Source organism: Tiliqua scincoides, chromosome 4 (genome assembly GCF_035046505.1).
Source record: "Tiliqua scincoides isolate rTilSci1 chromosome 4, rTilSci1.hap2, whole genome shotgun sequence".
Classification (NCBI taxonomy): Eukaryota; Metazoa; Chordata; class Lepidosauria; order Squamata; family Scincidae; genus Tiliqua; species Tiliqua scincoides.
This window is the reverse complement of record NC_089824.1, coordinates 110,366,819-110,394,795: the sequence shown is the minus strand read 5'-3', so window position 1 is coordinate 110,394,795 and position 27,977 is coordinate 110,366,819. Positions and strand designations below refer to the sequence as shown.

Sequence of the window (27,977 nt, the reverse complement as noted above, 5' to 3'; positions counted from 1 at the left end):
CAGATGAAGCCCACCGAGAAAATTGTTCCCAAGGATCCCTTTGAACCCTCCCTTTTGGATTCCCTAGATATGTTTTTGGAAAATGTGATTATTTTTGCAGACATGGGCTTAATTTTTCAAGTCTAGTGAAAAATCAGGGTGAAAAAATTCACTTACTGAACATTTATTTGAATGTTTATGGAAGATTTCTTCCCAAACACGTGCCAGGGGCATAATGTTCTATTTCCACGCAATAGATGGGAAGGAATTGTTGCAGAGGAATAGCTATCCAGTTGTTGCAATCAACCCTTACCCTCAGCAAAAGATTACTTTGCTGCTTAAAGTCCTGTCTGTACCTTACTTTCAGTAGTGTATGGTACTGTGATTTCACTGGATATTGGTGACACACATACCCCCTCCTATATGCCATTATTAGGACTTAAATAGACATTTTAAGTCTTAAGCTCTAATAATGGCATATAGGAGGGAGTTTGTGAACAAAAAACAAAGAGCTCACTGCTGTATCACTCAAATGAGAAAGCTCCTATAACTCTTTATAGCAGCGGTTCCCAAACTGTGGGTCAGGACCCACCAGTGGGTCATGGCCCAAGAAACTGACAGGGCAGATTAGTCTATGTGCACAAAGGTTAAACAAGCTACTACTTGGGGGGAGCACTGCTGCCTGATCACCATTCTAGCCAAGCCCCCTGCCATTCAAAAATCAGGCTGAAGCTAGGTGGGTCCTGACAGAGTGTCATTTTTAAAAGTGGGTCCTGGTACAAAAGAGTTTGGGAAGCATTGCTTTACTGTGTTGAAAAATTGACAAAACAGTAGCAAGCATTTGCTCTGCTATTTTGTGAATCTTCCCTGCTTTTAAAAGTTTAATTCTTGTCTAGGGCTTTGGCATGCATAAATACAAAGAAAAGAATCCATCAGGGTAGTTCTGGATGGTCTAACATTTTTGGGCCCAGTCCTATCCAATTTTCCATTGCCGGTGCAGCTGTGCCAATGAGGCTTGCACTGCATGCTGTGCTGGGGTGGCAGTCACAGAGGCTTCCTCAAAGTATGGGAACATTTGTTTCCTTACCTCGGGGCTGCATTGTAGCTGCGCCAGTGCTGGAAAGTTGGATAGGATTCAGCCCTTTGTCGTCTGCAAGGGTCCTTCTTGTTGATTCTACCTCACACCTCACACTTATACCTTTGTTTCCTATTTGCTGAGCAATTTGTTGTGGGACTGTTCCCTTGAGCCAATTAGCTACTCTCCCTTAGACTCTACCTTCCAGACAACAAGCCAAAAATCTACATAACAGATCCAGCAACTGCCACAGTAGATTGTGCTGGGCATGCACTGATTTCACTTGTCCTGCTGCAGGCAGTCTGAACACTAGCAATTTGGCACATGTCTGCATAATTTCTGGCACTTTCTGGATTTGCCCTCCATCATTTGGGCTCCCTTGACATAATCAGCCTTTATTTGCTCTTTGGAGCATGAACGCTTTGCCAGCTTCAGGTTCATTTTTCTGTGAGAAACATCCCTCTCCACCACAACAAGAATCCTGCAACAGTAAGTGCTGCTAAGGTATCTTTCTTATGTGCACTGCCCTTATGTGGTGTGTAAGCACAAAGGTGCCTAGCATGACCAGATGCAAAGGAGGACTTTGGGATTTCTGTTGTTGAATAAATAGCTAGTGGATTGAGACAGGCGATAGACTGTGGCTGCGGCAGGAGGAGAGTTAAAGCCAGAGGCGACATCAGGGGTTGGCACAGTCGAGCAGTTGCCAAGGGCCCACACCCTTCAGGGGTTCCACCTAGCCAGGCACCAGAGGTTGGTCAGGTGGGGCACTGGCCCTAGGGTGCATGCTCATAAGAGGGTTCTTCCAGCCAGGTCATATCTTGAACCCTCAGTACCAATGTGTCAGGGGGGAGGGAGAGCTTTGCCTCCAGCAACCTGGTGCTGACACTGTTCTGAGAAACCTTGTTCTCAGAAACTTATAGAGGCCCCTCAGTGAGATCAGTATGAACCTACTTTGCTCAACACTACTGATTTTCCTTTGCATTGAGTAGCTGCAAGGAAGTTTAAGGCGCCTTCAGGTTCTCCTGACAAAATCCAAAAGGTTTGGTCACCATCCTGGATGAACAGCCACTATAACCTAGAACAGGGGTCACTATAACCTAGAACAGGGGTCACTGCAGTGCCTGCAGATGTGCTTGGTGGAGGCCACCTGCCTATTTGCTGCTGTTGCTTTGTGTACATAGGTGGATGTATCTGTGTATCTCATAGGCAGGAGGAAGTGCATGCATATGGATGGATGGGAAAAATTGTGTGCCTGGTCCTGGCCCCTCAGCAGCCACTTGTCACCTCAGAATTCCTGTGGCACCCACGGACCCCACAAGACTGGGGTCCCTGATCTAGAAGCTGATGCGCAGGAGATCTACGATGGGTTGGGTTTCTCTTCAGACATGTTGAGAAGGAAAGGCTTCCTTGAATGTAATATGTCTGAAAACTTTTCTACCTACCTCTATAATATCTATAAACCTGCACTGTCTTTAAGAAATGCACCTTTAATTCTATCATGGACCAATCTGTACCATTTGCTTTATTTAACAAAACTTTTCTGGATCAAATCTGACTTGCTCCACTTTGTGGTGCCACTTGAGTCTTTCCTACTTTATCCCACTCCTTGCTGCCAATTCCAGAGTTCTTCCTCTTATCCTACAGACCTACACCATCTTGCTTTTGCCTACCTAATACTGAGTACACCTTTTCTGGGATGAAACCTGTCTGGGTTCTGCATAACAACAGTGTACCTATTTACACATCTGAAGAAACTGTCAAGGGCAGTGTCCTGTTGTAACATTCACTGAGGACTCCTCCTGTAGCAGCAATCCTGTGAAGATTACCAAAACCTATGCTGCTTCTTACAGTTCACACTGCAGCCAATGATGTAAGGAAGTAAGCGTAGGCATGGCAGATTCAGCACTGCTTAGCTGCATGTTCAAAGGGATATGTCAACAAACAGATTTACTTTTTCATATTACACAACACTGTTAACATAGTGTGTTAACTGTGGGTTAGGTAACAGCCTTCTCATGGCAACCTCATCCAGAGAACACAACAGGGATACATCCCCTAATCACAACTCAGCTAGCCTGGGATTGTGCCCTTTCATTCTCTTTCAGTTGCCTTCTAGCAGGTTTTCGCCTTGATCCTATGCATATTTCTTCAGAAGTAAGTCCTATTCTGTTCAGAGGGGTTTATTTCCAAGAGGTGTACATCATATTGCAATCAAGGCTAGACGTGCATGAGTGACTGTATACAGGATAGAGCTGTTAATAAAGGGATCAGAGGGGGGAGCACACACTGAGAAAGGCAACAAGTGGTATGAGGATTTCATACTGATCAGCGAATCCCAACCTACTGTACCTAGGCTGGATTATCAAGAGATTATCACAGTCCCCAGTGACAGGAGTGCCTTGGAAATTACCCTTCTAGAGTAGCAAGTTACTATGTTAATGCATTAATATCCCACTCCAGGCTGTGTCTTTGTGTAATGTTCTGGCCTTGAGCTGTTTACTTTCTCATTTAGGATTTATTTAGGAACTCAAAGGAGTTCAGGGTGGCGTACATGGCCCCCCCCTTTTGTCCTCACAACAACCTGGTCAGTTTGAGAGCTAGTGACTGACCCAAGGTCACCCAGGAAGCTTTCTGGCTGAGCAGGGGATTTGAACTTGGATCGCAGTCTTAACTCCCAAGCTATTATACCATTCTGGCTCTCATCATATGGAAGTCAGGGGGGGTGTCAGTATGTCAGCATACTGACAGACATGCTGTCAAGTGCCAGCAAAAAGGCAAAGGGCATAGGATATGTGTGGGTGTAGCTAGCTGGGGACTGCTGCAGTAGGTGCTGTGTGTCGTATGCCAGCCCAAAGGTTGGCCCATGCAGTGCTCCCAGGCATGTAACTCTGGAGACGGGGGCACAGCACGCTCCTGGCAGCAAGAGCAAAGTGGAGGAATCTCCTCTGCTTTGCTCTCACAGTTGCAAATGGGCCTGAGGCACTCTGCAAAACCTAGTGCTGTGCCCCTCTGTAGCTACACTACTGGTGCTCACTCTGATACATCCATGTGCTACAGCCTCTCAGTCAGGTGAAGCAAGTGATTAATAGCTTAAGTGTTGCAAGTGTTACCTTAAGTGATGCAAGTGTTGCAAGTGATGCAAAGTGTTAAATGCTGGCTGAGGTGCTCCTTGCACAGCCTGGGAGATTATCTCACAAAGCGAAGAGAATGGGAGCCAAATCTTTCAGATTCCTGCAGGAGTACCATCAACTCTCAAAACCTGACTGGGAGGAAGGAAGCTGTAGACTTTGCCTGATAGCCACCTTTTCTTTCTTTCTTGGAAAAACATTCAGAGATCACATCTGATAACTAAAGGAACACATGGCAGAGGGAGAGGCCTCAAGGCGCTGGGAGGCAGAAAGACGGGATGTCAAGAGGGCAGAGGCAAGGCTCCGCCATGGACTACAGAATTTAGAAGAAGCCCGGCTCACCTATTTGAGCTCAATGACTAAGGAACAGAGACGACTCCAGCAGGAACTCCTGATGTTACAGAAAAGTGAGGGTTCATTTGCCTCTGCTTTTACCCAGTGCAATGAGAAAGACTCCTTAGTGAAGGTTTGACAGTTAGAATGAATTTCATTTGCAGAATTTAGTTGCCAAGATATAGAAGAGCATTCTATCATGCAAACAACTGCAGGCTGAAGCACAGCCCAGACAAAGGTTAACTACCTCAGTTGTGAAAACTAAGCCTGTAGTATTACTGCTGATATAGCTCCACCTTTTTCTGTCTGACCACTTCTTAAAACTTTTTATGAGCCTAAGCACGCCCTTGTACCATTCCAGGACAGAGTAACCCTCCCTCTTTTAAAAAAATTGACACAGCAAGGCTATCTCACCGCCTCATTATTTTGTGAAAACATTATTTCGTTATATATAATAATTTTCATCTTCTTTGAAAATTGTGAGATTTGTACATTGTACAAATTGATGGTAAGGCCACACCTGGATGGAGTAGATAGAGAGATTCTTTTTTCCCTCTCACACAACACCAGAACCAGGGGACATTCACTAAAATTGAGTGTTGGGAGAGTTAGAACAGACAAGAGAAAATATTTCTTTACTCAGCATGTGGTTGGTCTGTGAAACTCCTTGCCACAGGATGTGGTGACGGCATCTGGCCTGGACGCCTTTAAAGGGGGATTGGACAAGTTTCTGGAGGAAAAATCCATTACGCGGTACAAGCCATGATGTGTATGTGCAACTTCCTGATTTTAGAAATGGGCTATGTCAGAAGGCCAGATGCAAGGGAGGGCACCAGGATGAGGTCTCTTGTTATCTGGTGTGCTCCCTGGGGCATTTGGTGGGCCGCTGTGAGATACAGGAAGCTGGACTAGATGGGCCTATGGCCTGATCCAGTGGGGCTGTTCTTATGTTCTTAATCTTACAGACCGCAAGTGGAAGGGGGGGGAAGTAGCCCACGAATGCTTTCCCTTCTTGCAATGTTTCTGCTCAAAATCACCTCTCAATCCACTTTCTTATCACAAGTGAAAAAGCTGCTCACAAGGGCAAATTTGAGTTGAAAAATTATTCAAAGGTTAAGAGACTCTCTTTGCATTTCTTCCATTCAAGCACAGCCCTGTGGAAGAAAGTCATGCAGACAAAAGAAGGCTAGCAAGAGGTGCCTTGGCACACATAACAAAGACAGCTTCAAGGACTGAGTTTCCCAACACAATTAGTGGGAACCTTTACTAAGGGAAATTTATACAGGTGACTTCTTCCTAAATCTGAAACTGTAGGTTGCGGAACCTCAAAACAAATTCAAACAAGAATAATTCCTGCAAGTGTTTCAGCTTTCCCCCACAGCCTTTTAAGTAAAAACAAAACAGTCAACAAATTGTTTGTCTCCAGTGTATTGCCTTGTTGACCCTTGAAGCACCTATCATTGAACATCTAATTCAGCAGCATCCTGATAAAGTGTTGTTTTTTTCCAGGTCACTCCAAGCAGAAGCTCTCAGTGGGCCCAGGACCTATTAGCATGAAGTTGACACTCCCTCTACTTTCTTCGCAAGCAAGGCAAACTTCTAGTGATTCCTGTAGTGCAAAACTGTGGCAAGGATGACCATCAGATGGACTTGTTATACGCACTCCTAAAAAAAAAAAATGACACAGGCTCCGAGGGCTACTAGGAATGGGAGATGCTTTCTCCATTCAGGGCAGGTCCATTCATGAGGCCAACTGAAGCACTTACATTAGGCAGCAAATCGGCAGGTGGAGTCTACCTCTGTCCACCCAGTCTCCTCTGCAGCTCCCCCTTCTCCTGCTCCCTGGATTGGAAAAAGAGGGGAATGGAGCAGAAATGTGAAGAATTGTGATGGGCTGGCAGGGAGTAGGAGGAGCAGAGACTAGCACATCACCAGGCTAAAGGGGGCAGCATTTGGCACACTGCCTCAGGTGCCAGGAGGTTTTGCGTCAACCATTTTCAGTGCTAGATTTGACTGCAAGATTATCCTGTCAAGTCTCACTTGCTTTCATGTTAGCTATGAGCCTGTGGTCAGATATTGGGAAGTTGGGAGTGCTCTTGCACTGATTGGGCAGAAGGCAGGAGCAATCTTCTTACTATGCAACTGAAGAACATTCCCTGCACATTTTTTCCTTACTCTTTAAAAAAGTCAATGCAAGAATCTTACCTTTTCAGAGCCCTCTGAGTGTATGTTACAAAGAACTGCAATCACATTTGGCCCTCTACTTAGCATACCTATTCAATGCAGTGCTTGTAAAAATGTCATACTCACTCTTTTTGCTTAAAAAGAAATGAATGAAGAGGTTCCAACTGATGCAGCGTTCTGCAGTCAGTGACATGTTAAGTTCTAATGGTAATGTTCCTCATCTGTGGAGGAACTCAGCTCATTAAGGGCCCAATCTTATCCAACTTTCTAGGACCAATGCAGTCACAATGCATTCCTGAAGTAAGGGAACAAACTTTCCCCTGCCTTGAGGAGGCCTCTGTGAATGCCCCCCCCCCACTGCATGATGCAATGCATGCCCCATTTGCACAACTGCATCAGTGCTGGAAAGTTAGATAGGTTTGGGCCCTAAGCTCTTTGGTATGAGGACATGAAGCAAAAGAATTCTGCTTTCCTAATTCTCTTCTAGATCCATGAGGAAACCACTGCCCAAACCTGGTGAGTCTTCAGGCACACAGCAGTCTCCCCTGTATCTACTCACCAGTGATGTCTCAGGATATGAAGAGGAAAGAAAAGGGCACCTGCCATCTTTGAAGGTCACAGATCAAAATACTATTGCTGACAGTGATGTGACCACCCTTGAAAACTCAATTACCAAACAGCTGAGCATCTCAGCAGAGTCTGTGGAACAAGAGGAAGCAGATGACAGGGAGGACCAAGGGAAAAGGCCTGCACAGGAAGAAGCTAGAGTTGTCGAAGCCAAAGGCACCAACAGCAAGCTCATGAATCTCCCAGGGAAGCGAAAACCTTCCCTTGGTCCTGATAGGCTGATCATGGATCCAGAGGCCTATGGTGTGGATGGTCGCCTCAGAACCATGTACAACAGACCAGATTTCCTTAAGTCCTATGCGGAGGCTAAGAAAGCCCGTTACATTCGGCATAAGAATATTCCCACCTGGGAAAAGGAACTCAGTATCCAGGAGATATTTGGACACAAAAAGGTCATACAGCAGTCTCCTATGCCAAAATACTAAGTGGAAGGACTTTTGGACTAGACAAAGGTTACAAAATGTTGAGAGAAAAACATGGAACTTTTCTGTAGGACCTAAGATCACCATCAGCCTGAATTAGCTGAGCAGCTTTAATCACTTTCCTTGTTATGTCTAATACAACACGGTCCCTGACATTATAAAATTGTGTATCTTTCTGCTCTCACCCCAATACCCACGAATAACAGGCTCAGCTGGCATGGAGACATAGATGCCCAGCACAATGATGCTGCAGCATGTACTGCATTCACCGCTACATGAAAAACAGCAAAGAAGCACAGAGTGGGGAACAGCCCTGCCTCTTATAACATTTAGTGGCAAAACCGAACAGGGAAAAAAAATTGTATGCCCAACTGCTGCATGTTCCTTATCTGATAGTTGTCCCAATGGCATTGCTGGTGCCAAAAACATGCTTTGCCTCCACCAAATTTTTTCAACAGGTTTTAAAAGTGTGTTTCAATTATTTTGTAGTGAAGGATGGCTGCACCCGTATTTTAAGAGAAATAATAAAAGTCAGCCTGGTTCCCTGTACTTAGTACTACCTTGCCATTTAAAATATTTATCAGGATTTTTAACTGCTCTGTTTGTATTCATGTGCTGGTTCATGTTTAGTTCTCCAGGACAAAGGCTAACATCAACTTTACATCTTTAAAAATGGTTAAACAGGCTTTTCCCCCCTCACCCCTGGAAACTCCTCTTTCATTAGGGGTGTCCAGCTGACACTTCACTGAACAGTGTGTGTGTTGGGGGGGGGGGGGGAGAAATGGCCACCAGGAAGCAGGGCATGAGGACTAATCCTATCCAACTTTCCAGCACCAATGCAACCACAACGCAGCTCTGAGATAAGGGAACAAATGTTTCCTTACCTTGAGGGGGCCTCAATGACTCTCCCCAGTGCAGGATGCAGCACTCACCCTGCTGGCATGCCTTCATCAGGACTGGATAGGATAATGCCCTCACTGGGGTAGATGATCATGGGAGGAGGCAGGATCACACTCAATGGCAGAGCAGCAAGCTAGGTGGGAACATTTTGGGTGCATACCACTAACATACAACCCATTTCATGTTATTATCCCAGTACTGTACCTTGTTTCTTAACTCCATTTGGCAAGTTTTGTTAGTGTGCACTGAATTTGGAAATGTAACAAGTGAATGTTATTGAATCCTACCATGCTGATATACTTTGAGAAAGGAACTCTTCTTGTGAAGTAGCTCAGAATAAATGATACAAGTTCTAAGGGCAAGAGGTCTCTTCCCCCTCCATCTAGCTGCATACATGTCCACCATCACAAGTACATACAGCTTATTTTTAATTTTCATCCACTTCCTACCTACTCCACAATCTTTATGTGAGGTAACACATATAGATATTAAATTTTCCCCCTCTAAGATTTTTGCAAGATATAATTAAATGTCTCTCAATGGGTAAACAACTGTCTACGTGCACACTAGTGTAACTGAGGGGGTCAGGAGGCCAGTGCCCCCAGATGACACACAATGTGGGATGGTACCACCATCCACTGCCTCTGCAGTGACCTTCCTTGCCCATAACATGCTCTCCCACCCTCTCTCTGCTGCAAGACCCGGGCAGCCCAGTAGGGGTAAGGATGCTTCTCCTGCTTCTCTTTGACAAGCCTCCTTGTCCTCCTTCAGCAACAGGCAGGGTCTGTGGGAGCCAAGATATGGCCAGAGCAGGGGGCAAGGATGCTTTTCCCAGTGCCTTTCAAAGCCTCCTTGATCTCCTTCAGCAGCAGGGAGGGTCTGGTGAAGCTGAGCCATGGCTAGAGAATGAGGCACCAGGAAGGGGAGAGAAGCCAGGGGAGCTGCCAGTATTGCAGACTTTCCAACCAAATTGGACTGGCTCCTCAGAAGGAAAGGGTATGAAGGAACAGGCGCTAGATCCACACAATGCTAATGCAAACCAGAGTACTGCCTGTGGGGTCAGATAAAAGAAAGGAAGGATTCTGTTCAGGGTTGGGAAGGGAGCAGCAAGGAAATGGCGATGAAGCCTTGGCCTTCTATAAATGTCCCAATCCTTCTGCAAGTTGAAGCAATGGTGTGTCTGAGCCCTACTTATGTTTACCCAGCACACTGTCAATTTGCTCTGCATGCCACAGGCTTGGACACTGAAATTTGGAAACCCAAGAGACAAATCCCATTAACTTACAAAAACATTTCTAGGCATGACAATGTGCACATTTATGTGCCTATAAAGCCCACAAATGCATGCTCTTGAAGACCATAAGCATTTATACAGCAGTCATGAGTAGCAAGACTGCTAGACCAATAACGCTAGTTATTCCTTCCCATATTTATACAACAAATGAGTGAAGGGAAAATAGGAGAGTACTAGCTAGCTTCCCTCCCCTCTCTCCATTCAAAGGGCAGCCCTGAATGTGGAAAGGGTTCTTTTGTGGGATTTGGAACCCTGAGCTACAACAGGTAGAGAGGGGGAGAATAACTTCTGAATAGGACTGTACTCTGCTCTGCTTAAAATCAATATGGACAGCTTTCCTATCACAAATCAGAGCACCCATCTCTGTGCTTCAAACATGACTGCTAAATAGTTTGTGCCACTCAACAGGTTTGTGCCCTTCAAGTGAGAGATGAAGGAGCTGCTTGTCAGCCTGAGTGGGAGGAAACCGAGTCCAGAATGTGATACCAGACCAGAAAAGATCCACCTGAAATGTTGTGCGGTTCTTGAAAGATCGAATCTTTCTTCAATTGTAAAAATCCCTACGGGGATTTAGAACAGCCTGCCTATGTAAACTGCCTTGAATTAAAGTCTGAGGAGAAATCTGACAACCGAGAAAGGCAGTATATAAATACCTGTATTATTATTATTTTCCCTTTTGCTGTTTTTTAAACAAATAGACACTATACAATACCAAATGGAGCTATCTGATCCAAATGTCAAGCAAAACATACCCAAATCTATAGATTCGTAGGGGCTGTGGTATCCCATTTAAATCAACTGGATTTAAACACATTGCCTAGCTCCATGTAACAGGATAGGCAGAAGGAGAAAATAAGGGTTCTCTGCAATGCTTAGGGAATTGTGATGCTCCCAGATAGCAACAGGAGGATCCCTGTGTGAGGCTGTGTGAGGCAACACAGACTGTTGTGTTCCTGAACCAGAGGCAAGAATACTCATTGCAGAAGCTGCAGTTGTGCCCTTGATTAGCAAAGTCTCATCCATTTAAATGCATCTGTATTATGTTTTTTAAATTCTCTTAGGGCGCAATCCAAAGGCGCCCAAGGGCTGATGCAAGACCCAGGAGGGTCGCAAACATGCCTCCTCAGGAGGAAGCTGCGTCAGCACATGGAGATGCGCCAATGCATGGAGGCTGAATCCAGCCTCCTTGGTGGCTTCCTCCAAGTGCCTTGTGTCGGCACTGTGAGGTAGGCGGGGGTGGCGTTCCTGGGAGGGACATAGTGGGCAACCCTGGGGGCGAACAAGGAGTGGGAGGCGTGGCTGGGATCCGGCACTTATGCCATTCCCGGGGAGAGCGGAGTAGCTTCAAGTCGCTCTGCTCTCATCAGACTTGTGCCACTGCAAGAGGTATAGGTATAGGTATATACACCGCCATAGGGGCCAGCAGCCCTTGCCCGGAGGTAAGGGGAAATGTTTCCCCTTGCCTCTGGCTGAACTGCTTATAGACACTATCCTAAGCTGGATACAGCGCAAGCCTCCTGGCTTGCCTGTTCCAGCGCAGGATAGGATTGCACCCTTATTTCTTAATTAAATTTCATTGTATGGGGGACGCTAAAATTTTCTGTGACCCTAGGCAGTACATGGCTTAGGTATGTAATCTGCATGTTTGAATTGCTTTCCATTCTTTAAATCCACTTCAAAGCTCTTCTAATTGTGAGACAAGGAAGTGTGTATATGAGGAAGGCAAAAAAAAATAATATGGAACACTGGGAATATAAAAGTTAGAAAAAAAGGATTCCCCTACCCCAAAGGGGAGAATATACAGCAAGTTTGGGAAAGAAATATTGGAGGTAGTCTGTTCTGAACAGCACTCAGCTTCAAACGGTTTACCAAGGAAGTGACCTATCTTTCCTGCAGCACTCTTTTGATGCTTCTACTGAGAGTAAGGGTTGAATCTAGACTGTGCTAATTGCATTTCAGTTGGCTGAAAGACTAAAATATCCCCCCCCCCCCCCAAAGGGACATTATCCACATTTCCTTTCTTTCAAGTCTAGCAGTTTTTAGCAAATTATCTCAGATAAGTTTCTTGGAGCTTCTTTCACAATATTCAGAAAAATGATGGTGTGGGAAGGTACTCTCCCTTAATACATGTGCAGAGCGCCATCGCGCCCTAAGGAGCAGGTATACCTGCTTTCTTGTTGCTGCTACAAGATTGTTACAACATGATCAGGGTAGGGATTGCACAGAGACCAAAGGCAAGAACTTCTGTCTCTTTCTCTTCTCTCTGTCTGGGTTGGGTAGTCAATTTTCCAACTCCTTTACCCACTTCCCCTAAAGACAACTCGCTGAAGCAAGGACACATCTGCCCTCCATTTTGTTTATTGAGATAAATGTACTTCTCATAATTGCTCATGGACTACAGAAAACAGGAGGAGAAACAGAATAAATAAAAACATTGTAAGAACCAGGGCTGTGTGTGCTGTGTGGTTAAAAAGATCTGCAATATGAACAGCAGAATTCTAAATTGCAAGTCTGATTACACAAGAAAATTTGCCTGGTTTAGTCAGCAGCTGTTGTTCAGGTTATTGGATCATCTGGGGCTAGACTCTTAAAAATGGTGATAGAGGAATTTGAAAGATAAAGGGAAGAAAGATTACTCCAAAATTAAACTTTCTGTACTTGGAAAGTTAACACATTATTCATATGCAGGATACTGAATCTGTGAGCTAGCAGGTACTGGCCCAGAAAACATCTATACAGAATATATACAATCCAGCATGTCAGCTCCAAACTATTAGTATAATTGCTATAGGTAGAACTCTTGCACTGTATCAGTGGTCCTTCATTCAATTGTGCACACATGGCAGCCTTTTTGTAAAAATCAGCAATTGGCTTGGCGTGGAGAGAGCAAGAACTAAATTCAGATACCTACTCCCTTCCTTAATACAGCTATCAGTGAAGGGATACTCTCACAGAACCCCAGCAGCTGAATCAAGGAAGAATCTGCAGGCACCAACATCTACAGGGGCATGTGGTCCTTTGTACTTAACTGTACACTTGGAAGTCTATACTATAGACTATACTATAGACTATAGTCTAGACTATACACTTGGAAGTCACTTCTACAAGACTATGCCCTCTTTAGTGGCTCTAGGCATCCATATTTGCATCTTTTTAGATTGTGAGCCCTTTTGGGACAGGGAGCCATTTAGTTATTTGATTTTTCTCTGTAAACCGCTTTGTGAACTTTTAGTTGAAAAGCAGTATTTAAATACTGTTAATAATAATAATAATAATAATATTCTGAAAACTGAGCTTAAAATAGATGGTGAAAGAAACACAAATGCCTCTGATGGAGTACCATAACCTTGAGGAAGCTGTCCATAAGAGAAAGTGGCTCTCACCAGAGGATCTAGGGCCCAATCCTATCCAACTTTCCAGCACTGGTGCAGCTGTGCCAACAAGGTGTTAGCTGCATCCTGAGATGGTGATGGGAGGGGCAGTCATAGAGGCCTTATCACAGAGGATAAGAGAATTTTTGTTCCCTTGAGGCTGCATTGCAGCTGCACCAGCGCTGGATAGGATAGGATTGGCTCTTAATCTCCACTTAAGGCAAGGGTTCATCCTAGGCGAAGCCTACCTTCAGGCCTATGATCCTCTGGCTCAGGCTGGATAGAAAGGGACCATTATCTCTTTTGTACAGCAAGGGAGAAGGCAGCCAGAATGTCTGAATATGGAATATAGTAGTTAAATAGAAATGTCTGGGCACAGTATAGGAATGTTTAAACCTTATCTTTTCCCTACAATGGATATTTCCTGAGCTATAGCAAGAAGCCAATTTTAGATTATCTGGATCAGGGGTACCCAAACCCCAGCCTAGGGGCCACTTGCAGCCCTCATGGGCTCCCAATCTGGCCCATGGAGAGCCCCCAGTCTCCAATGAGCCTCTGGCCCCCCAGAGACTTGCTGGAGCCCGTGCTGGCCCGATGCAACTGCTCTCAATGTAAGGACAACTGTTCAATCTGAGCTGCGGGACGAGGGCTCCCTCTACTATGTGCTGTTTCATGTCTGTGATGCAGCAGCAAAGGAAAGACCAGCCTTGCTTTGTGCAAGGCTTAGGCCTTGAGCTACTGCAAGACCTTCATTCATTCAGATAAGTTCCATCTTGATTATATTCATTAATGTAAATTTATTCAAATTTTAAATGTAAATTAGTTCTTTTTCACACAGTGTCAGAGAGATGATGTGGCCCTCCTGCCAAAATGTTTGGACACCCCTGATCTGGATCAAAGGCTCCATGCAATTTTCCAGGGATTCCAAGTGACCGCAGTTTATTAAATATGGCAGTTTGCAAACAGAGGGATAAGCTTTATGTTAGGGGAGAGAGATTAAATAATAAGGCCTTTTTTATTCCTTACAGGGGTCTAGCCTCATGAAAACATAACACATTTCCAGAGCTGTCTGCTTTGCAAAGGCAAACATGAAATGAAACAAACAAAAAAAAACACCTTTATTCTATTGCTACAAAGATAGACAGCTAAGGAAATTGGACTAGATTTTGCTATTTTTTATGTTGTGGCTCGCCAATCCTCATTAGAACCTCCTTCTCCAGTTCCAACAGCTTCTGGTAAAACTTCTCAGCCAAGTTTTCATTGAGATCCATCTGAAAGACACACAGAACCCAGTACTAATTGGAAAAAAAATTAATAGGACCAATTGGGCCTCAGCTCTCCTACAGAAGACTCAGCCGCCCCCCAGGACAATGTTCTGATTGCACCCTGTCATGATTTAATAGAATTTAGGAACTGTATACCATCATTGTTAGCCTTGATCCAACACACATGTGCCAAATAGGCCCAATAATTAGCAAAAGCTGACAGGAAGAAGCAGCAGGAAACTAACAACAAGCAACAAGTACTCAACAAGCAGACTGGTGCTAGCACTGAGTTTCTGCTTGGGGCTAAACATAGCACTAGATTGTGAGATTGTAAGAGTCACATGCACAGATCCCATTTGTGAGCAGCCTTCTTGATCCAGATGCAGAAGTCCACTTCCACATGAGTCTTCTCCAGATGGATCAAGATGATTCCTTTTAGGAGGAGGAGGAGCCAACAGTGGATGAACAGACATGTTTCCAAGGGCTCCTGAGATACAGTCTGTTTTCCCCCCAAAAATTGCAGGTCTGAAGAGGATCTGAAGATCTTTATCAGGAGAGATAAGATCTTTCCACAGTGCAGGTACCAGAGATTTTGAAAGCCTGACCTTGGACCTCGGCTTTCTTCTCGGAAACCTAATTGTCAGGGACAGTATTGGGGGAGGTGCAGTGTCTGCAATCAAGCTGCTGGCTCCGTGCTAAGATACCACATGGAAGAAAAAGCATGAAGCGTAAAGTTTAAGTTGGAAATTTAAGATAAGTATGTGTTAATGTTGTCCCCGGCTTTGATTGACTGATTTGGCTAAAAGCCCTGGATACACTGAAGGCATTAATGAGAAACTTTTTAAGGACGTTGAAAGTGCTCTTCATCTTTGTAGTGGAATAAATTGGTTGTGGATTATAATTATAAATATAATTTGGTGTGTGGACTAAAATCCAGAATTACTTATGGACATAATTTTTATTAGACTTGAAAGAGTTTTGTCTCCTTGAGACTGTTTTGTTTCTCTCCATTAATCACACTGTTATCTGTAGGGCTTTTTTTGTAATGGAACGCAGGGGGACGGAGTTCCGGCACCTTTTTGCAGGGGCCCCTCCCCTTCGGAGGCATTCCAGGAGGCGGGGAGCAAAACAGAGGCAGAACAGACAGGCACAGGATTGGACTCTAAGGCTGCCATCCTATCCACAGTAAGCCCCATTCACTAAAGTGGACTTCTGAGTAGACATGCATAGGATTGGGCTCTTAGGCTACAATCCTAGGCACTTTCCTGGGAGTAAGCTCCATTGACTAGAACGAGACTTACTTCAGAGTAGACATACCTAGGATTGGGCTCTTAATCCTGGCAGAGATATATATCTGCACCCGTTTGCACATGCTAAGGGCAGGTAAAAAGGGATTCTATGTGTGTACAACGTGCTGTCCAGCTTTGCCAGAGATCCTCCTCATCCTTCCCCCACAAGCATGCCCTCTGCCAGCCAGCATTTGCAGCCCCTCTCCAGCAATGCACAGCAGCTGCTCAGGGCAGCAGAGAACATACAATTGCATGCCAAGCACCTTCCCAAAGACACAGAGTATTCTGATACCTGAATTAGACCATATTTAATAGCTTGTTTGCAAACATAGCTGTTTCTATGTGCACCTAAGGACCCCTCTTGTGTAAGAAGTCCTTTTTTGTTCTTACTCCCACAGTTGCTTAGAGTAATTTTACTACATGGAACTCATGTAAGCCATTTTTCAGAATCCATTCACTGCTTCCTCTCCTCGAAGTAGTGCCACACTACATACTACACGCTACAAGTGCACCTGTACAGTATTTTTCCTCATGTGTAGAAAAAGTAGCTAGGGTGATGTGGAGATTGACAGCCCAATCCTATGCATCTCTCAGAAGTAAGTTCATCTTTACGTCTGCACCTTTTTTTTCACAAAAAAAGCACTGGTTATCTGTAAGAAAAATTCAAAAAATGCCTGGACTCAAATGATCCTCAAAAATTTGGAAAAATTGCTCACAGTGAGAAGATGAGTTGATCCTTGCAGGTTCAAGCCAGTTTAAAGACTCTCTCTCAACAGGTAGATGTGTGCAAGGAGCAATTGGAAGATGTGAAGAAAACAGAAGATAAACAGAAGGAGAAAAAGGAAAAGATGATGATGAGGGATGAAATCATCATCAGAAGAGTGGATACAAAAATTAGAAGAGTGGCAACAATAGGATTTGATTTGGAAATGGAAAAGGTGCAAAAGAGAGTGACTAAGATGATTACTGGGCTGGGGCACCTTCCTTATGAGGAAAGGCTACGACGTTTGGGTCTCTTCAGCCTAGAAAAGAGACGCCTGAGAGGGGACATGATTGAGACATACAAAATTATGCATGGGAAGGATAAAGTGGATAGAGAGATGCTCTTTACACTCTCACATAACACCAGAAACAGGGGACATCCACTAAAATTGAGTGTTGGGAGAGTTAGGACAAAAGAAAATATTTCTTTACTCAGCATGTGGTTGGTCTGTGAAACTCCTTGCCACAGGATGTGGTGATGGCATCTGGCCTGGATGCCTTTAAAAGGGGATTGGACAAGTTTCTGGAAGAAAAATCCATTATGGGTTACAAGCCATGATGTGTATGTGCAACCTCCTGATTTTAGAAATGGGCTATGTCAGAATGCCAGATGCAAGGGAGGGCACCAGGATGAGGTCTCTTGTTATCTGGTGTGCTCCCTGGGGCATTTGGTGGGCCGCTGTGAGATACAGGAAGCTGTACTAGATGGACCTATGGCCTGATCCAGTGGGGCTGTTCTTATGTTCTTAGGATCTAGAGGGGACACTGATGGAGACTGAAATAGAAAAGATGGACAGAATAACATGGGTGCACAAAATACAGAATTTGTTGGAACAAGAAGAGGAAAACGTATCCCAGTTAATTGGAAAAATGAACATACCTTATACAAGAAAATGTGGGCTTAACAGATTCTGTTATGGAGATAAATTATTAAAGATATTACAGGAGAAAAAAATGGAAAGAAAGAAAAAGAAACCTGAGGGTTAAAGAAAATTGGAGGATTTTATTTCATTAATAAATGGTTTCAATTTACTTAAAAAATAAATTTATATGAAATTGATATATATGAATTAGAATAAATTAGAAAAAATAGCTGGAAGTGTTAGCGTCTGGATGAATTCTTTTATAGGTAGTTATGTTAAAGAAAAAAATGTAATCAGATTGGAGAATTAGATTGGAGAATGGTAAAGAACATATTATAAGAGATTGTTGGTTTGATTATAATTTGGAAATTAGATTATTATTATTAGATATTAATGAGTAACTGAACTAGTTGAGATGATAAAAAGTGAATATTTAGAAAAGATATAGGGAATTAGGAAAAATCTATTATATTTGATATAAGAAATATATAAATGAGTAGAAGAGTTAGAAGTAGATGGAAGAATTGTTTCATATGTTGTTATACTTTGGTAATTAGATTATTTTGTTTTAACATTAATGAGTAATTGAAGTAAGCTTATGTTTGATAGAAAGTGAAAATTTAGAAGATACAGTGCAGGGCATTAGGGAAAATTTAGTATATATTATATAAATAAATGGATGAACTAATAAGAGGCAGAAGAGGCAGAAGAGATGATTAGGAGATATAGTATGATTAATGAGTAATGGTATATGGTATTTAGCACTCCTAAATGTATGTTATGTGTTTGTATGTCTGTGTGTGTTAATTAAAAATAAATAAATAAAAAGATTATTCCTTTTAATACTTCTATTAAAAGTTCTTTTGCAATACAATGAATGTCTTATGGTATTTTCATGAAGTTCACCCCGTCCAAAATCAAATTAACTCATGTTAGAATGTATAACATATGGTTGGCAACCTTCAGTCTCGAAAGCCTATGGTATAAGCCTACAGCACCCGGAATTCCCAGGTGGTCTCCCATCCAAGTACTAACCAGGCCTGACCCTGCTTAGCTTCTGAGATCAGACAAGATTGGGCATGTGCAGGGTAACAGTTGCTACAGAAGCTTATACCATATATAACATAGGAATGTTTTTTATTACAAGATTATTATTTGTACCCAGCTCTGCACAACACACAGCAAGGCCTGCACCACCAAAAAACTGAGAGGTGAAGAAAATTGCATTTTTTGAGCCTGGCTATCAAAGTCTGCCATTTAAGGCGGCTTTGCCTCATGACAGCACCACCACCTGTTATATAATACAGCTCAGTGCAAATGAAAACAGTGGCTACTATGCAAGTCACAGAACAGGATATTTTTACCTTGCGCATCTCAGTGTAGTTCTTCCCAAAGAATGTGGTACAGCTGTGAAATTTCACCAGTGGGTTCAGTGACTCTGGCTTTTGCTTGAATAGCCAAAACTAGAAGGGATACAAACAGAAAGCAGCTCTCACCCCAAGTGCACTTCATACAAGACAAACTCTGCCTGGGCCAGGAACCTGCCATAGGGCTTAAATTAATTCAAATTAAACAGTCAAAAACAGTTCCCAAAGAAAAGGGGAAGGAATTGGCCCCTGAGAGGAAGAAATGGCTTCTGAAGGAAAAGCCCTTTAGTCCAAGTCAGTTGGAGGAACTGGGGCCAACCACCAGGCAAGAGATTCCTGAGCCCCAGAGCCCCTCCCCCAGTAGAATGGAAATGTAACCTCAGGCAATGGGAAGTGGGGGGAGAAGGATTGCAGTCCTGGTTCGACTGCAGAAACACCCTACAGGGCAACAACTTCAAGACAGTTCTGGAAGTGCCAGACCTCTAGGTTCATAAAGGGTACTAGACTGTTTCCTTCCCCCTCCAATGAGATGGGTATACTCTCTTGAAGACCCCTCTAATAAACCACTTGTGGAGCATTTATTTTGTCCCAGTTGGTTCTTTTACTTAGCACATTTCTAAGGTGCGGTGTATCCTGCCTCTCATCCTACAATGTGGTCCTGCTCCCCTTGGGATGATTATGAGAGGGTAGAGGGTGCCACAAGGAGCTATGCTAGCTAACCTGGAAAGAAGTTGGATTCTTTAACTCAAAGTTTGCAGGGACAGGCTGCAGCTGCTCAGAGGTGAAGCAAAGGCATTCTGTACATGCTCATACATGTCAGGTATAATACTAATTCATGTACATTTCTTGAAAAATGGTGTGTTGCTAACTTGCTAAATGAGCCTGGCTGCAAGACAGTATCTGCAAAAGATCTGATTTACACCAGAGAAGGACAACAGCCAGCAAAGAGCCCCAAAGCGGGAATAAAGTGGAACCATTTAATGCAAGGACTACTTCAGGACAGAAAATTGTGAGTTAAAGAGATGCCATGTGCCCATGCCAAAGGACCTTACCTGTGCTTCTGCTCCATTGTATGGTGTCAGCGTATATGTTTTGGTAAAGATACGGAGCTGGTGGGGAAGGAACACAAGAAGATAGTTGTGTTTTTTTTCCCCTCATTCCATACTACCACCATCTTGTCCACATGTCTACAATAGTCACACCCGAAACAAGTAGCTAATGTACATACATTGCTCTGTATGTTTGTGCCCCTATACAATGAAATGCAGCCATACCATTGCTATTCACAATGAACTCAGACCTTTGCCTATAAATGTAACTTCTTTCCTAGGTTTATCTTTGAATCCATATCTCACCCCAGCTTCCCCAACCTCACTTAGAGGGGATGTTACAGCTTCAGAGGGCAGTCAAACTCACCAGCAACATGATTGGGAGCAGCAGCTTCCACATAAAAGCTGGCAGAATTTCAAATGTCATGTTGGTCATCACAACACCTGGACATACAACACTGGAATAGAGGCCCTGTGGGGAGGATGGGGTGAAAGAAAGTGAACCCAACAGAATACGTTACCGCTCCATGAACAATCACGTGCAGAGGGCTTGTGCCAACTAATCAAGTTCACCCTGGAAGAGAGGGCAAGAGCTACACAAACCAGCATGGGCATTACTTCTGAAGAAGTGCTCCAAGGGGGAAGGCCACTTGTGAGAGAAGGACTGCAGTGCTTTTCGGAGAGTGCATCTGCTGGCAAGAGAGGAGGGTGGGATGAGGGAGGCAGAGAGCAGGCTTGCAAAACAGAGGTATTTGAAAAAAAGGGCTGAAGCCACTCTCCACACTAGCAGATCTTTTGATCAAGCATTTTCAAATGAATTACTATGAGCAACTAGAAGTTGCAATCTGGACCCCAACAGCAGTGGCAGAGAAGAGTGCTCATCAAATAAGAACCTTTCAAACAAACGTCATCCCCAATACCTTGGCTTCTACAAATAATCAGCGTCTTTGACCTACAAAAGAAGTCATCCTATCCTTTGGCTTCAAGGTCATTATGGAGAGAATCTCTGTAGCTTTCAGCTCTTCAGAGGTGCAACAGACAAGACAGTTGAGGCTTCTCCTGGTTGCTGTTCCTTTAACTCCTGCCTTGGTCCTGCCACTTGCTTTTCACTCCCTCAATCAACAGGGTGAATTGACAGTATGATTCATGCTAGGGAAAAGGGCCCAAGTAGGGGGTGGAAGAACAGATGGGAGAAGTTATGGCTACCTCTCCTATTATAATGCAGTAGAAAAAGTTGTTACATTCCAGGTATTCTGACTTGCTTTCAGAAAAAAAGCTCATTAAAGAAAAGTTCATGTTAAAACAACAAAAAAAATAGGCAAGACATTCTCAGGATGCTGAATTCTACAGTCAAGATCCAAGACTGAGCTTGGGTGGAACTGCAAGACACATACAGCCTTGTGTGCAGCCACATCAAGCCAGAGTCCAAGAAGTCCCCCAAAGGTGCATCCTGCATCTCACCATGCCTCACCAATTTCTTCTGCAGTAGCTCCAGCTGCCTCCCATTTCTATAGAAAGACGTTCATGCAGAGGTAGACTGAGCAGCCCACTCACGCCCTCACCTGCTTATTGAAGTGGTTGTTCAAAGCCACACTGGCAAGGTCAGTGGCATACTTAGAAGAGCTGTACGCCTCCTGGCCTTGGCTGTGCTGATAATCATCTAAACTGAAATTAGACTTGCAGGCATTGACTGAGGAGGTCCAGATGAGCTGAGAAGGTTTTTCAAGAGAGCAAAGCAGAGGCTCCAGCTGCCGGATCTGCAAAGACCAAAAGACAAGCTATCATAAAATGCCTGTACAACTTGGGCTCTTACTTGGTATTTTTTAAAAAATGTCTATCCCATTCTTCCATCCTCACAGAGACCATCAAGGTGGCTAACAACAAATCAGACAATACAACTAAAGTCTAAAATAATATTTAGACAGGACTTACAAAATACATCATATTTATTTTATTTTATTTGAAAAAATCTATATCCTCCTGCCTTTCCCATGCTGAAGTAAATGCCCAAGGCAGCTTACAAAGCTCCATAATTAAAGAACAATGTATCACAACAATTAGTAAAAAAAATTACAGAATTAAAACATTAATTTTAACACTAAACACTAAAACAAAAACATTAAAACAAAGGAGAACAAAGCAAAATCCAACACACATTGTTGAGCCATGGGGGGGGGGGGAGAGAGAACGGACAAATTAGTCTAGGGAAGCAGTCAAGCCACAGCACTATTTCGAGGCATAGAGGCCCATCAGCCAAATGCCAGACAAAACAGGTATGTTCTGAGACCTCACAGAAAAGCTGGGAGGGAGTAGTTCTTAATTCCCCTAGAAGGAAAATCCATAGTTATGGTACCACTACTGAGAATACTTGCTCCTCCGAGTCACCATCCCTCTAATTTGGGATGGAGGTGGCACTTGAAGGACATTTTCTTGTCATGTTCCCTAAGAAATGCAATTTGAATGAACTCTAAGGGCTACAATGGAAGAAATGGGGGGGATGCTGTCACTGATTCTGCAAAGGAGGGGCGTTTTTCTTTAAAAAAATACTGTTCCTTCTTTTCTAGTTTATGACAGGATTCATGAATATAGGGAGGGGGATAAGGAGGAATTTGGGCATTTGCTTATTCATGAGAAAGGTGGGATATAAATTTTTCAAAAAATAATCACTTGTACTGTATGGCAATTAGAAATACATTTTTTTCTGCTTTGTGAAGTTACATATAAGGATACTTTGGATGAAGCTAAAGGCTTGTGAGGGCCATATTTCTAATGTTTTCCTTATAGAAATGTGAAAAATAGAATCATTACTTGCCAGATTTCAAACTGACATGGTGTTAGAACCATCCATTGTCCCTCTTTACATAACACAGCCTCTTCTATGGCAGCTCATGCACTTAGCAAGAGAAGTTTGTGTCCATCATCTCAAACATTCTTACATGACCTTTGCAAGGTACAACAATATTTTGATCCCCCCCAATACTGTGGAGGTAGGGTATTTTATTTATGATAAATGACATAAAATACAACTGAAAAACCTCAAAAGCAGAAGGCAAGTCAAAAGGACTTCATCCTCTGTTTAAAAGCTACCAGAAAAAGGGCAATTTATGCAACTTCATCCCCTGGAAATTACAATTAGGTGGTCCTACCAAAAAAGCCCTGATCCCGATTCCCACCACTTAAACTTCACTGAAAGGTAGGACCTGACACATGGCTTCAGATGTAGAACAACATATACAGGCAGATACATACGACAGACAGTGATGCTTCAAGTATGAACTTTGTTCCAGTCCATACAACTGCATTGACACTATCCCTGGTAACTCTTAACAGTCCCAGACAAGCGTCAAAATATCCAGGACATTTATTAAATACTGGCCTATTGCTCCCATATAGTAGCCTACATTTAGCATGATGGGTCATAGGTGGTGCACTCCTCTGATAGACTGACCAAGATAACATCTAAAACATGTAATCAAGGTTCCATAGCAATGTTCTCATTGACTATGGCCCTGACAAATATTTCTCTTTGTAGGATAATTCCAATGTAAATTTTCTAAATCCAGAGGACTAAACCTGAAGAACATGATTTATCATAAAAGAAATAAGGTAGATTTTACAGGAAAAGATCCTGAATGAGAGAAACATTATTCATCTAATACAGCAGTCTCCAAACTGGAGACTACTTTGCGCTGCAAACTGCCTCCCAGCATGACCGGAGCTTACCATTCTGCTGGGGAGGCTTCCACTGTTGCCGCAGATCACCCCCCCCATCTTCACTCTACCCCACATCTGCCAGGAAATCCTGGAGCACAGCCTGCTGGGGCAGCATAACAGCAGGATGGAGAGAACATGGGGAGTGATCGGTGGCAACAACAGAAGCATCCCACATGGAATGGTAAGCTCTGTTCACATGGGATTAGCAAGAGTACTAGATCCGGCCTGTGGGCAGGAGTCTGGAGAGCCTTGATCTAGTGCCCAGTGTTTATGGCAAGAAGATCCCTGCTCCAAGGTCAGAACAAGCCAAATTAAATCTAATCTCTTTTGCTTGTAAATTCTATTTGCAAAATGTTTGTTCCATGTTTTCATCCATAGTACTGGTCACTCTCCTGTGTGCAATTTTATGTCCAGAAACTTTTATGTCTGTTGACTCTTTAAGAGGAAGGGTTTGGGGGGGTAAAAAAAAAAAAAAAGACTTGGGTAGATAACTGGAAACCTGCACAATGAGAAGATAATGAACTAACCCTGGCGCAAATGCTTAGCCATGAAGATCATTGGGTGACTTTGGGCCAGTCATATGCTCTCAGCCTAACCTATCTCACAGAATTGTGATGATAAAGAGGCTGGGGTGATCCTGGGGGGTGATCTTGGAGGAAGAGCAGAACTCAAATAAATAAAGCACCCATACTTTCAAATACAGTAGAACCTCTTAAAGTTGACCACCCAATGGAGTGGAGGAATTGGTCAACATAGGGAGGTGTTCAACATACGGGGAAAAAAGGCTCTAGAAATTTAGGTATAGAAAAACCCAAGGCTCTAGAAAATTAGATCAACTTAAGGGGGTGGTCATTATAGAGAGGTGGTCAACTCTGGAGGTTCTACTGTATTTATATAGGTGTATTTTTTTTTTAATGGAGATAGCATACTAACTAAAATATGGAAAATGCTTTCTTTGCTCCCAGGCTACTATAAGAATTGGTCCAACTTAAATCTGCTTGATTTATCAGTTCTTTTCCATTCAATCAACTTCTCAGAGTCAAACTGCAGAATTCCATAGAATCTTTTTTTTGCTTTTGTTTTTCTGAGAAACAGGAACAGCAATCGATTGGACCAGCATAACAGAAAGAACCTCTGCTGTCAGAAAAAGCCAAAACAGTGGCTAACGTTTCTTGTCCAAGGACAGCAAGTAGAATTGACACTGAAATTAGCAGTGTTTGGGTTGACAGGCCAAGGTTGAATAAAGTTGTTCTCACCTAACATTTTGCCTACTGCTGTTATAGGCATTCTCAAAGGACGAAGCTACAGCAAGTAGCTCTTCAAATTATCCAGTCTAATTTATAGTAAGCAGTATTGCTGTAGTGTTTTCCCACTGCAAGGATGAGGTGCTGCCTTCCCATGTCATTCCAAGAAAACAGCCAAAATTCTAAGGCAAAGGGGGATCATGACAGGTCTTTCAGTCCAAAAGAAGAATGTTTTTTTGATTATAATGGTTTGCCTTTCATAGTAAGCATGGGGCTGTCCTGTATGCATTCCAAGAAAAGTTCTAGATGGCCTCCAGGGCAAAGGTTGCACATTTGGGGGGCTTCTTGAACATGTAGCCAATAACTACATCACTCACAAAGTATATACTTCTGCTTCAATACCCAAGTTCCAGTATTTTCACATTTTGATATAGGTGAATGTTTTAGTGACAAATGAAAGCCTTTGGCCTGTACAAAACATATTGCATATTCATTGCAAAATGAGGAATGTAATTTCATAACCATAAGTTGTGTTATATTGTTCCTTCTTTGATGTCAGAAATAAATAGAAGATGGCAGAGACCAAAATCAGTGACACGGGCCCAGAACAATGAAGATGGAAGGGATGAAACCGATTCTTGCAAGCGTACAATATTTCAAATGGCTGGCTCCAGCAAACCTGAAAGCAGCGAACTGGGGTCAGAAGCCTGTTACTGACGCTGCTGTTATACAACAGGATAATGTTATCAAATGATCACAAGTACAGAATTCAGGTATCTTGTTCGCACTGGTATTACACCAACGTACACATTAAAGACAAAAATACTGTGGTGGCCCAATGCAACAAGTAAAAAAGAGGAATGACCCATTGACTGAAACCCTTGTGTAAAACATTGCACTCAGTACTCTGAGGCCAACAATAGCCACCAAAATATAGACTCATTATACTGTTTAACTGAAATTTCACCAACCGAGTGAAAGGTAAACATAGTGCTACACGTCACTCTAGTCTTCTTTGGCTCCAAGCTTTTCAACATGTCCCTTGCCCTACTTTTTAACATGGTATCTGACCCACAACTAAGATTTAATTGCAATAATTGACAGGAGACAGCAGCATAGTGACAACATTGAGAAACCACAAGATATTCTTATATATCCTAAATCTAAATATATATCCTGTATCTAAACAGGAGGTGCACATCTCTCTGAGCAGCAGCAGGGTGACAACACTGAGAAACTACAAGATACTCTTATACGCATGCATGTGGACACATGTCCCAGTATATAGAACTGCAGTCTAAAAACATCTTTGTGGTTTTTCAGTGTTGCTGCCATGCTGCTGCTCAGACAGATGTGCACCCCCCCCTTTAGATACAGGATATATACCCTGAGAGTAAGCCCCATTGAAAAGACTGGGGTTTAGTTCTAAGAAAAAATATGCACTGTTAATCATGCACAAAGCAAGCCCCTAGGATATTGTGTTCCACTAGTACGAAAAGACATGTCTGGCTGCTTTGAATATGCAGACCCTGGTGCCTGATCAATACCCAGATGAATGAGGCAATACAAGGTCAAAACAGCCTACCAGTATAAAATGTCCAAAAAGATTGGTTTCAAAGACCTCCTGCAGTCCATCTGGAGTGACCCTGTCCCCCTGGGTCATCAGTCCATCTGCTGTGGTCAGCATCTGGATTGCTCTCCTGAAATCAGAACAAGAAGTTGCAGTTCATTCTGCAGAAGGGAGGGCTATTCCCCTTCAGAGAAACCATCAACAAAAATTATTGCTCTGTTCCTTGCTCTTGAATATTTGTGTGGGTGGTGAGAATGATTTGATGGAAAAGGATTTTTTGGGCTGTGGGATGTGCCAGGGCTTTTAACTGGTTTTTATTTTGAAAAGTCCAAAGCAGTGGTTCTTAATCTATGATCCAAGGACCACCATTTGTGGCCTGGTGGCCTTTCTAATGGTCCCCAAGGAAAATATAACAGAGACAGAAGGTCTTCCAGCATTTCCATTACAGGCTGAAGAGGCAATCTGCTTTCTACAGATTTAACTGGTTTCATGCTCTCCTTGAGAGCTTCCCAAAGGTTTCTTGCCAGACACTGCAGATGGGCTAGCCTGATCCAGTAGAGTTTTTCTAATGTTCTTTTCAGCAATACAAGCACCTGCAGAGAAAACTTCTATGGACCTCTTGACCACGCGCAGGCTTCTCTTCTGGACCATAGCCATTGAAGGCTTTAAGCCACCATGCTGACAAAAAGCAGCCAATAAATCTTAAACAGTTGTATTTACATTTGGAAGACTTTCAAGTGATCATCTATACCAGGGGTGCTCAATAGGTGGATTGCGATCTACCGGTAGATCGCGAGGCAAAATGAGTAGATCGCGGAGTGCCAACCCCCCCCTTCAGGTGCCTCTGCGAGGAAACCCCGGGAGTAAGGCCCATTGTACTCAATGGGGCTTACTCCCAGGTAAGTGTGGCTAGGATTGCAGCCTCATAGCCTAATCCTAGGCATGTCTACTCAGGAGTAAGTCCTGTTATACTCAGTGGGGCTCAAGGTACACCAACATACATTGTACACATAAATGTTATATGTTATGATGGCGCGAACATTGTAAAAAAACTCTGGTAGATCTCCGGGCCTTGCTGGGTTTCAAAGTAGCTCTCGAGCCAAAAAAGTGTGAGCACTCCTGATCTATACTGCAGCTAATTCAATTCAACAAACCTGAATTGTTTCAAACAAATTTGAGCCACTGTTCTTGACCAAGAATTACCAAAATAGTGAGCTGCCCAGTACTATAGGAATATTATGGTGTATAACTTAGACTGTGCATATAAGGAGGCAAAAAGATACCAGAGGAGAGTGGAGTTACCAGCTTCTCTTAGACACAAATTAAGCAGCAATTAATAACCAGAAATCCTAAAATGGAAGGTTGATTTGATATTAAGTTGGGTAGACAGAATGCATGGTTGGGTGTGGGAGCAGGTATCCAAATTGTTGTCAGAGCAATGCAGTGGCTACAAGCTATCTTGCAAAGTAACAATATCTTGTCATTGGTTCTTCAGGGATAAAATGGGTCAGGGATCGGGGAACCTACCTTGCAGGCTCATC

The 27,977-nt window shown here is 43.2% G+C and overlaps 1 protein-coding gene and 1 pseudogene across 4 annotated transcripts in view; both read right to left on the bottom strand.

Moving 5' to 3' along the window:
- HSD17B7 (hydroxysteroid 17-beta dehydrogenase 7) overlaps window positions 1-27,977 on the bottom strand; it is a 41,396-nt gene that overhangs the window by 4,128 nt on the left and 9,291 nt on the right. For 2 of the 4 annotated variants that reach the window (XM_066625968.1, XM_066625972.1), the window contains 6 exons: window positions 26,452-26,566; window positions 21,471-21,665; window positions 20,276-20,380; window positions 19,912-19,968; window positions 18,857-18,955; window positions 12,283-14,584 (listed from right to left, as the gene is read on the bottom strand). In XM_066625968.1, the coding sequence (XP_066482065.1) occupies window positions 14,483-14,584; window positions 18,857-18,955; window positions 19,912-19,968; window positions 20,276-20,380; window positions 21,471-21,665; window positions 26,452-26,566 (673 nt within the window). In that variant the 3' untranslated portion in view covers window positions 12,283-14,482. Of the gene's footprint in view, window positions 1-5,878; window positions 6,181-6,281; window positions 6,358-12,282; window positions 14,585-18,856; window positions 18,956-19,911; window positions 19,969-20,275; window positions 20,381-21,470; window positions 21,666-26,451; window positions 26,567-27,977 lie in introns of those variants that run through there. The other 2 variants (XM_066625969.1, XM_066625971.1) reach the window with 2 other exon arrangements.
- On the bottom strand, window positions 18,479-18,598 carry LOC136650330 (5S ribosomal RNA; annotated as a pseudogene).